This window comes from Lactuca sativa, chromosome 3 (genome assembly GCF_002870075.4).
Source record: "Lactuca sativa cultivar Salinas chromosome 3, Lsat_Salinas_v11, whole genome shotgun sequence".
In the NCBI taxonomy this organism is placed as follows: Eukaryota; Viridiplantae; Streptophyta; class Magnoliopsida; order Asterales; family Asteraceae; genus Lactuca; species Lactuca sativa.
In genome coordinates, this window is record NC_056625.2 from 196,327,371 (window position 1) to 196,339,121 (window position 11,751).

The 11,751-nt window shown below is 29.4% G+C and overlaps 1 protein-coding gene across 2 annotated transcripts; it reads right to left on the minus strand.

Moving 5' to 3' along the window:
• Nucleotides 1-3,548: 3,548 nt before the first annotated feature.
• On the minus strand, nt 3,549-6,719 carry LOC111879830 (uncharacterized). 2 transcript variants are annotated; one of them, XM_042898841.1, is made up of 7 exons: nt 6,454-6,719; nt 6,278-6,364; nt 5,964-6,140; nt 5,687-5,857; nt 5,340-5,435; nt 5,070-5,158; nt 3,549-4,424 (listed from the first exon to the last, which is right to left on the minus strand). In XM_042898841.1, the coding sequence occupies exons 1-7, from the start codon at nt 6,551-6,553 to the stop codon at nt 3,801-3,803; spliced, it is 1,344 nt and encodes a 447-aa protein (XP_042754775.1). In that variant the 5' UTR covers nt 6,554-6,719; the 3' UTR covers nt 3,549-3,800. The 2 variants fall into 2 exon arrangements, with proteins under 2 accessions (XP_042754775.1, XP_023732033.1); XM_023876265.2 differs by having other exon boundaries at nt 5,262-5,435; nt 6,454-6,718.
• Between the last annotated feature and the right edge of the window lie 5,032 nt (nt 6,720-11,751).

Genomic DNA, 11,751 nt, shown 5'->3' on the forward strand with positions numbered 1-11,751 from the left:
TGAATTATGTTGAGAGGCTTGTGGCTATTCTGGTGAGGAAGGTGAAGGTTCTGTGGAAAAAAGAGATACCTTTTGGTAATGGTACAGTGGGAGCACCGAAGAAGGTCCGAGTGGACGTAGGAGCCAGAGGCGGAAATTCAGGAGCAATATCAAGGGTTGTTCACCGCAGTAGACTTCGAGGACGAAGTCTAGTTCAAGTGGGAAAGAATGGTAACGCCCCGACTCTCAGGTATTAATTTTATGGCTTTATTTTTCATAAATTGCAAGGTCTACTCGATGAGTTGGATGCCCTGACTCATCAAGTAGAAACGGGTTAGGCCACGTGTCACCTACTCGCCGAGTCCAGGATAGGACTCGACGAGTAGGAGCTGGAGGATGAAACCCTAATTTCTGGGGTTTTCACCCTATTTAAAGGGTCATTAGCCACCTTTAGCCCCCTTATAGCCTCTTGAGAGTCCAGCAAACCCTAATCCGTGTGTGTGCTCCATTTTTGTGTGTGTTAAGCTTTGAAAGGTGGATTTTAGTGAGAGGAGCTTGAAGATCAAGTAGCTAGCAGCAAGGAACGTGTGTGGATCTGAATTTTACCTCAGTTTATCATCATTGGAAGGTATCAAGTCATTACCTTGACCTTATTTCCTTCTAGATCTCATTTGGTTAAGGATTAGGGTTTTTCTAGCATGTTAGGAAGCCATTCTTAAGTATGAGCTAAGATCTGAAGTTGCAACTTCAGATCTGAACTCTCATTGGTTTCTAAATCCATAAAGTTTCCAGCTTTAGCAAGTGAAAACCTCTCCTTAGGTGTAAAACTCCATTACAAGCTTGGATTTGACATTTTAGGTCTTTAGATCCTTGCATGCACGTAAAATTTGCAACTTTATGTGATAAACATGCCTTGGGAAGCTTGATCTGCAATATGGAGCCTTAAAATGGCTTTAAAAGCATCTGAATGGATAAAGTACCAAAGGGACTCAGTGAGTTGCATGGTCAACTCGGTAAGTCCGATGAAGATTGTCGAGCAAGGACTTCTGCATGGACTCGGAAAGTCAATAGAGTGACTCAGCGAGTCAGCTAGGGTTTTCCCAACATGTGGACATGCACAAACTCAGTGAGTTGCGGGGAAACTCGACGAGTCAGTAAGGGATTTCACAACTACTCGAGTTTTGGAGGGACTCGACGAGTCTGTGACTGCACTCAACGAGTCGGGTCAACATGGACTATTGACCTTGACCGTTGACTTTGACTTTGACCAATGATTGACTTTGATTTTGGGAAAATTGGAAACTTATAAAAAAAATTTAATTTTTTAAATCAATTATCTAAATTATATAAAATCATATTAATATATATTATTTATTTATTTTTCTTTATTTATTTACCCTTTTGTGGTTTAAAAATTTTGTAATATTTTTGACGTTTTATTTGAATATATTATTTATTTATTTATTTTATGTTTTTTCATTTAATATATATAATCAATTTTTTAACATTTTTTTTGAATAAACAAATTAAAGCAATAACCTGGATAACTATGAGTCTTTCAATAAAATTATTTAATGTTTGTTTTTTTCTTTTTATTTTGAAGATAGATATATATATATATATATATATATATATATATATATATATATATATATTAGATTAATAGTTTTACTTTGTTTTTTTTCATAAATAGTTATATGAAAAAATATAATTATTTAGGAAATAAATGAAGCATTGACATATAAACGAACGAAGTAAACGAAAAATACATAAAACCTCTTAAAACTGAATAAAAAAACAAACACTAACATATAAATAAATGTTGTAAACAAAAAACACATAAAAAACAATATTAAATAATTATATTGGACGGTTTATAGTTATCCGGTTTTTTATTTTAATCTGTTTATCCAAACAAAATGTAAACATACTTATATAATGTAAAAGAACAAAATGTTAAAAACCCAACATCAAATAATATAATTTAATAAAACGTCAAAAATATTTGGGTTATTATTTTAATTTGCCTATTCGAACCAAAGGTAAAAAAAAAAAAAAAAATCATTATATACTATAAACAAGCAAAACGTTAAAAAAACATCAAATAATATATTTAAATAAAACGTCAAAAATATTAAAAGATTTTTAAATCACCAAAAGTAAGATAGATAAATATATCTAAAAATAAATAATAATATAATTTTATATAACTTAGATAATTGATTTAAAAAAATAAAAATTAATTTATAAATAATCTATATCAATTCTATTAAAATAAGATCAATAAATATATATATATATATATATATATATATATATATATATATATATATATATATATATATATATATATATATATATATATATATATCTTTTGTTAAAAGAAAAAAGACAAAAGGAAAAAAAAAAAAAAAAGTAATTTGGTTTTTTTTTATGTGAAGCAAAGACTTACAAAATAATTTTTACAATTTTTTTAGGGTGGAATCTATCAAATTTTAAACTTAATAATCAAAACGGTGAATTCAACCAAACCATAGAGACTATTTCTGTAATTTACTCTATATATAATTTAGAAAATTTATATTCTTTAATCATGTTTGATATATTAATAGATTTTAAATTTTAATCCGTTGCCTATACAAGTTGTGTCCAGTTCTCCCTTATATCGGTCCACGTTTTGACTTTTGACCAAGACTTATATTATATTCAAACAATTTAATGCTTACATCATTTAATTTCACTCTTTAGCCACCATTGAATTTTTCAAATTTGGCCCTCAATTAAAACCATCTTTGCACCTTCCTTTCAAGCTTCCCAGAAGCACTCAAAGTTCAAATCCTTATTCATCTATAAATACCTTCACCTCTTCACCAATTTAAACACCAAAAATATCCTTAACGTCCTCAAAACATCCTTAACCTCTTCAAAAACCATCTTTTACTATATACTTACAGGTGAAACTAGATTCTAAATCCATGGCAACTAAATCAAACATTCTATTGTTCGTGATTATGTTCTTGATCTTCACCTCTTTGTTCACTTCAATTCAATCCCGCAAGTTAAAGGTTCCAAAACATCGACACCACCATAAGTCAATGGTTGTTAAAAATTCCGGGAAGGTGGTGAAATCACGTTATGAACAAGTTCTTGTTCTTCGTGGAATCAAGAGCTCTGGTCCAAGTCCCGGTGAAGGACATTCGAGTGTCAATGGCGCACATAATTAACGATTTATCTGTATCTGTATGTTTGTCCTAACAGTAAGATGTGAGAAGTGCAGGTTCCAAGTATGGACATCGCCTTCCTTCCTTCCATCAATCTTTATTCTTTTTGTCTAAAAAAGTTTCAAACATTCTTTGTAATCATTTATTAATACAAATAGATTAGCCCAAAGATACTGTGAAAATACATACATTTGTCGTTACAAGACAACTTTATAATATATCCAATCTATGTTAAGATACCAACACTACAAACCTATCGATACAAACATATTACATGCATCTCATGTATTATTCTTCCAACTACCAACCCACACCTTCCCAAAAGTGTCATATCAGATATAAATCAGGTACACAGCAAACCAATAAATATTTACGATAAAAAACATAATCTACGATCATCATACATATTTTCTTATAATAAAACACTCTCACTACAAAACCTACCGATACATATCATACACATAAACTATATATTATTCTTCAAACAACCTCTAAGCTGGCCCACACTACCCATTCTAGGATCATCATGTAAAATATAAATTCATACACAACAGTCTGCTAGGTAGCTGACATAAAGAAACCAACAACTACTAAATCTTGCTACGCATACCCCATGTAATTATACCTTGGTCTTAAATCCCGGGTACTATTACTATAACTCGGATGGCTATAGTCAATAGCCTTTATCGACACATCCGTTCTTTCTTGTTCTTGAACTGCCCCAAAAACAACCTCGTTTGTTGTCTCGTTGTTCTCCTCATAATAAGTCTGTGGGCCCAGCAAAAAGTATTTGTTATGCCGATGATACATATTTCGATTCCGGTTGGTTTTTTCGGGATTTTTTGTGATGAATTTTCGGGGTTTTCTTGTGGGGAATACTAATGGGGGTGGGTATTGGGGAGGAATTACAAAGGTTTGTTGTGTGGGCCATGTGTTGAAATATGGAGGTGGTTGATGGTAGATTGTTTGATAGGTGTTGATGAGTGGTTTCTTTTTGGGATGAGAGAGTAAAGTGTGAAAAGTTTCGGAGAGAGATGATCGGGCATTGGTGAGATGTTTTCCAAGGGAATTGAAGATTCCGAATTCTTCGTTCTCGGGTTCGTTGTTCTCGGGTGGAATCAATGGTGGTCTCACTGATTTAACCGGCATCGGAATTGGAATTGGAATCGGAATCGGCATCGGGTATACGGATGGATGAACCTCTTTTATAGGAGATTTTGGTTCCTGAGAGAGAGAGAGAGAGAGAAAGGGAATGTTATTAAGGTAGTGTTTGGTATGATGACGGAAGGAATGGAATGGCTGATTCCGTCGGAATGAAAAGTTATTTGTTTTATTTGACGGAATAGAATGAACGATTCTTGAAGAAATGTAATTTCTTTCATTGTGTTAGTTTTCATTCCATCATGGAAAATTGCAATATAACACGTTTTTATTAATGTAATTCGTAACGACAAATGTCTTTTTTTTTAGCATCATAATTTTAGTTAAAGTATAATTTTATTTCTGAAAATAACTAGAGAATATATTTTTATAAAAATCTTATTTTGGTTTTAACTAGATTTTCTTATGTTTAATTTTTTATATTTGTAAGTAAAACTCTATATTGTATTTACATATAATATAAAAAAAATAATGAGAAAAATTCATTCCATTCCAAGAGGCCAACAAAACATTTTCATTCAATGTAATGACTTGTTTATTCCATTCATTCCATTCCTTCTTCATTCTATTCCATCCAACCACATTAGTTTTAGATTGGATTGATTCCCTTTTCTCTTTTCTTTTCTTTTTTGAATTCTCTATTTAATTAATATCTATAAACAAACAAAAATCACAAATTTAAACAAAAAAAAAATTGTAAAGAATTACCACAAAAGATGAAAACATTGCGGTTATTCTACGTTGCAACAATTCCAACATGAAACCAAAGAACACAGCACCACAAACAACCACAATCCCTGAAAATATCAAAAAATTCACATTTCACCATTTTTTTAATGCTTAAAAGTTAAAACCCATATAAAAAACATGAAAATAATAATTTTGATTTTGAATTTTTACCTGAAAGTAAATTTTCATTAAAGTGATTAAAAGAGCAATCATCTTGATGAAGTTGGATTTCTCTAATAACTTGTTTACCTCTATCAACCACCAAAATAGAGCAACTACTTGCAACGTATAATAAATCAAAGTCATTTGAAAACTTTGCATTTCCTCCTGCTATTGTAACAACTCCTGTATATAAACGCAAGAAATAGCAATGTACTTTCATTTATTTGTTTATTATAGCATCCTACTTTTATCTCCACATATTACAATATAAATTTTCTCTTTTCTTTTTTTCTTATTCAGTCATTGTAATAATTAAAAATAGAAGTAGGATGCTACAATACACAAATAAATGAAAACATGATGCTATTTCTTGAATTTAACTCTAAAATAGAATCTGAATTAACCTGTGGAGTGAAATTGAGCCTTTTAATTACCTTTATCAGTTATCTTTCTAATTGCCATATTTTTAGTGTCTGCTACATATATATTTCCTCTGTCATCAACTGTAAGCCCTTTTGGGTGATTCATCATGGATTCTCTATGCTTCCCATCTACATGCCCAGAATACCCTTCAGATGATCCAGCTACAAGCTTTGCTACACTATCTGTCACAAATTATCATTTCACTTTTAATATAATGAGTTATTCCACTAAAAAAAACCCTAATATCATGCTCTTATAACAAACTTATGGATCATGAATTACACTTACATCTAGACAAGGGTGTTGAGACTTTGTGGATGTTACTGTTTTGAGAATCTAAGACAAGTAGCTCCCCAGATTGGGTTACTTCTACAGAGTAAGGTTCGATCCCTAATTTGCTTCCATCAAACACTGTTTCTACAGTATACCCACTTTCAAATTTCATCCTCGAGCGACTAGGTATAACTGTAAAAAAAAAAAAAAAGAAAAAAAAAACGAAAAAGAAGAACACAAAAGCAAAAACCTCAAATTTATCGACCTCTTGCTCCTTCATTACAGAATTGAGAGAAAAAATAATGTAGAATTTAACAAATTGGGCCTACCCAAGGCAATTTTGTTAGTCGGTTTGAGAGACCACGGCCATTTGAAAAGTGCAGACATTATGTTCGACGCAATGCCACTGACAAATTCTACAATTGAAACAAGTAATCGGTAAACCGTTTATGCAGATTAATCGAAACAGAGAAAAAGCGGAAGGTTGTAATCGATTAATACTCACGTCTTGGTGGTTTTGCGGAAGCAGATGAGAAAAAAGATCCAGAAAATAGAAGGAGAATGTAGAGTGAAAACACCCATTTTCTGCTGATGATTCGTCTCATTGTTGCTCAAAGATGAAAGTGAACTTCGAATTTGAAGAGGGAGATGCTCTGAGAGGAAATGATCAGTGTTTCAATGTGATTGAATTATTAAAAACACAAGAAAAACACACTAAGTGAGTGTTCTTGGGGTTGCTGTGGAGTAAAAACGAAGAAATGGGGGAGCATGTGCCCTTTAAACCGTTTTTTATTTTAGATTTAAAAGGTGTTAAGGGCTAAATGGTAATTAACTTGTAATCTTTGGCGCGTAAACCAACGAACTCCATTCTCCCATATGTCTCTACTTCTTAAAGATTTAATATTTTATTCTTTTTTTCGTTATCAATTACATAGGAATTGTAATTTTCAGTTAGATTTTATTTCAGGATATGTATTTTAAAAAATTAACATATGCGAAAATGTATGAAGTTTACGGACCATTTCTACAACTCTTTGTAGCGGAAGAGAAGGACCAAACGGCTGCAACATGTAATAAAATGTTTGTTTGTTTTTTAATCTCTGCAGACTGCTGCAATAAGTTAAAGTAATGTGTGAAGAGGTTTGAAGCAGAGGATCAAGTGTTGCGCCACACAGCACACATACAACAGTTTTTAAGTCAGAAGTCTTCTGAAAAACAAACAGCTATGAAGAACAAAATGTTGTGCGTGTGCTGCGCGGTGCAACAATAAGTGGATAGAAGAGACTTTTTAGAGAAAAAAACAAACAACACCTATGAAGAATTTTTATTTGTTTTACAATTATATTTTAAATAAAAGTAAATTGAATGAATGTTATATTATTCCTATTTATGTATGTATGCAATAATAAAAGTAAATCAAAGTACAAAAATATAATAATATCGTAAAGGGGTATATTTATATGCAACCATATAATATTTAATTTGAGTGGAAAAAAAATTGCAAATGTTAAAATTTTCAAAGAAAAAGAAAATCATATTTTATAAATCATCTTGACATAACTTTAAGGTGCTGTTTGATTTTATGAAGCAAAAATTCATGAAGTCTGCGGACCACCTCTGCAACCCTCTACAGTAGAAGAGGTGGACCAAACGGCTGCAAACTGTAATAAGAAGCGTGTTTGTTTTTTTAACATATCCATATTGCTGCAGATATTAAAAAATTAAAATAAACTAATTTTACAAATCAAAAATAGCTTTTTAATACGTAAAATTTAATAATGTATAACATTTCGGTAAAAATTAATGATATTTCAGTAAAAAATAATGATATTTCAACAAATAATAAAGACATTTTAGTAAAAAAAATAATGATATTTCATCAAGAAATTATCATTATTGAATATAAAAAGAAACGAAAAATAAATTCAACAAGAATAAACGAAAAAAAAAACGAAAAAAAAAAATGTGAAATAAAATTTTAACAACATATAATCAAAATTTCAGCAATAAATAAACAAGAAAAAGAGGTTGGAAGAGGCAGTACAAGTGCTGCGACAAACAGAGCACGTATAGAGGTTTTTGACTCAGAAGACTTCTAAAAAACAAACAGTTGCGAGATGAAAAGTGTTGCGTGTGTGCTGCGCCGCGCAGCAATAAGAGGTTTGAAGAGAATTTCTCCAAAAAAACAAACAGCACCTAAGTATTTACCAATTACCTCGTTCATTTCTCAATCTAATAAAAGAGATTTCGCATTTTTATGAAGGTCGATTACAAAATTAAGAAATTCAGGAATCTCGTGTTCGAGATTTAGAATCTGAATTATGATTTAAAACAAAACATAAAATAAGTGGATCGGATACATTCGATCGTGTACATAGATGATGTATCTTAAAGATTACATCTAAAATATTAATAATCCTATTCATGAATGTATGCAATTGAAAAAATCAGATATAGGTATATGACAAATATGTGTCTACATAGATACTTACAAATTGTGTTGGATCGTTGCATAAGAGATAGTCGGTAGTTATATGAAAAACACTGAGAGCCAAAGATTTAGAGTTTGATATCAGCTGAAAGTACTTAGAAAAAGAAAAGAAAAAGAAATAACTTGAGGCTTCAAAGAACAAAAACGTTAAGCATTTATGAAAATAGAAATAATATAAGTTAAAACTCCAGGATACACAAGTACCGATGTAACAGACGAGTAAAGAAAGAGCAAATTAAACATAGTATTTTACTCCTATCACATTTTTTTGGGAAATCTTCATAAAAGTCCCAATATTTACGGAAAAGTTACACTTTAGTCCCAAGATTTTTTTTTTGAACGAAAAAGTCCCGAAAACTGGCAAAAATTTACAGTTTGACCCTTTTGACCGGTTGAAACCGGTACCAAATTAATTTGGGATTATTTCGTAAACTAATCCAAAATATTGGGACTTTTCTGTAAACAAAAAATATTATGACTTTTCTGTAAACAAAAATATTATGACTTTTCTACAAACAGAACCATTCTTATTATTATTATTATTATTATTATTATTATTATTATTATTATTATTATTATTATTATTGTTGTTGTTGTTGTTGTTGTTGTTGTTAAAATATAAATAAGAATACTATTTTTTGAACTTGTTATTATTAATATTGTTACTAATACATATAAATGCATTTAAGTGAAAAAAAAAATAAATAATATTAATGACATTATTTAAGGGTGAATGTGGAGGAGATGTTGATGCTTTTAGCATTGAAATCATAAATGTTTGCCTGTATATTTTTACTTTGTTATGGTCATTTCACATTTGTTGTTATTGTTTTCAATTCAGAATAATAATACGTAATAATTTAAAAGAAGTTACATATTTGTAAAATTATTTATAAATAGTTTAAGCTAGAAGGATTTCTCACTTTGTATATAAAAATGTTTAAGGTAGAAGGATTATTTTTCAAATTCAACAGATCCACTACAAACGTCTACATAGGTAGTCCATATCAAAATTCAAAAATATTAATTATAATATCTTGTTTAATAAAAAGTAATAGGACATGTTTTTTGGATTAATACTTTTGAATTTTGATTAATACTTTTGAATTATTCCTATTACTTTTTATTAAACAAAATATTGTAATTAATACTTTTGAATTTTGATATGGCTTACCTATGCAGATGTTTGTAGTGGATTTGTTGGATTTGGAAAGTAATTCATCTACCTTAAACAATTTTATATACAAAGTGAGATTAAACTATTAATATGCAACTTCTTTCAAATTGTTAAGTATTAATATTCTGAATTGAAAACAATAATAACAAATATGAAATGACCATATACAAAGTAAAAATATACAAGCAGACATTCACGATTTCAATGCTAAAAGCATCATCATCTCCTCCACCTCAACCCTTAAACAATGTCATTAATATTAGTTTTTCATTTAATGCATTTATATGTATTAGTAACAATATTAATAATAACAAGTTCAAAAAATAATATTCTTATTTATATAATAATAATAATAATAATAATAATAATAATAATAATAATAATAATAATAATAAGGGTTCTGTTTGTAGAAAAGTTCTAATATTTTTGTTTACAGAAAAGTCCTAATATTTTTTGTTTACAGAAAAATCTCAATATTTTGGATTAGTTTATGAAATAGTCCCAAATTAATTTAGTACCGGTTTCAACCGGTCAAAAAGGGTTAAACTGCAAATTTTTGCCGGTTTTCAGAAATTTTTTTTTTTTTTTTTTGGGATTAAAGTGTAACTTTTCCGTAAATATTGGGATTTTTCTGAAGATCTTTTTTTTTTTTTTTTTTTTTTTTTTTTTTTTTTTTGTTAAAACTCATGCTTTATAGGATACCATTTCGTCATTTTGTCTATCATTTTATTTAAATAATTAGACTTTACTATATTGGTTAATACAATTTCCAACTACAAAACATATCTAAAAAATAGTTCATATAACAAACTTTATATTATATTATTTAATATTGCACAATTACTTTCAAAACATACGTTCAAACAGTCCAATAGTTTGACGAAATTTCCCTAATTTGACCATATTTTGAGCCAATAGAACCATCAATCAAGAACCATCCATTCTCCGCTTAAATGGGCCGTAATTCATACCTGGGCCTAACCCAGACAGCTCCTTTACTTTTTCCGATACACTATCTCGCGTAGGGTGTCATAAAAAATCAAAACCGAATAACCAAACCGAACCAAATGAAGTTTGGTTCATTTGGTTCAAGTTATTGGGTTTTCGGTTAATTTGGTTTGGTTAACCGAATAAGGATACCTTATTTGGTTTGGTTTTGGTTAAATTTTCATTGTTTTGGTTAAACCGAAAAAATCGAATATATATATATATATATATATATATATATATATATATATATATATATATATATATATATATATATATATATATATATCAACATTTTATATATAAATTTATTGATTAGTTACTAAGATTTCCATGACTTTCTCAATTATTAACCAATAAAAAGTTATAATTGTTTTATATTTTGTATTAAAAAGCAAAAACAAATTAATCAAATAACTTTTAGTTGTTTCTTTCATTTTCATATACGATTAAAGTTAAATTAACTTATCTCTACAACTTGAATATAATATTTTATATATTAATGTAGTTTCTTTGTTTGGTATTAGTAAAATAAGTTTTTTTTTTCTTTTAGTTTAATATTTATTTTTACGTGTTGAATTTTATTCAGTTTAACTGTTAAACTGAACCGAATAAACCAAAACCGATTAAACCGGATCTTATTTGGTTTGGTTATGGTTAAATTTATAATGTAAAAAAACCGATAAAACCGAACCATATTAACCGAAAACCGAAAAACGAAAAACCAAACCGAATAACACCCCTAATCTCACGGAATTTACAAAATACTCACAAGCATTATACTTATTTTTGCAAAAGCACAAATGTCCTACGAACTTTTTAGGGTTTACCCGTTAAGTTCCTAAAATTTTTGGCAGGCTTTACGGGTCCCTATACTAGAATATGACCTGCTCTTTTAGTCTCTGTTAACTTGTAATAGCCGGTTCAGTGACCTTTCATACCAAAAAAAATTCACTTTGTGCCCCTATAAAGCAAAAAAAAATAAATAAATAAGTTCGGGTATCAATTAATACAAAAAAAAAAAAAAAAAAAAACTCTCATTTTCTTCTAAAGCTGATTCATATTCAATTCGTATTGATCTCCGAACTTATTTTTTTTGGCTTTATAGGGGCACAAAGTGAGTTTTTTTAGTCTAAAATGTTACTGAA

Bases quoted from the DNA above. Each gene is read 5' to 3' on its own strand.
- LOC111879830 (XM_023876265.2), bottom strand. From the start codon at position 6,553: ATGAGACGAATCATCAGCAGAAAATGGGTGTTTTCACTCTACATTCTC. The intron at 6,141-6,277 runs GTAGGCCCAATT...TTTTTTTTACAG, and splicing joins GACTAACAAAATTGCCTTGG to TTATACCTAGTCGCTCGAGG. The intron at 5,858-5,963 runs GTAAGTGTAATT...AATTTGTGACAG, and splicing joins CTCAACACCCTTGTCTAGAT to ATAGTGTAGCAAAGCTTGTA.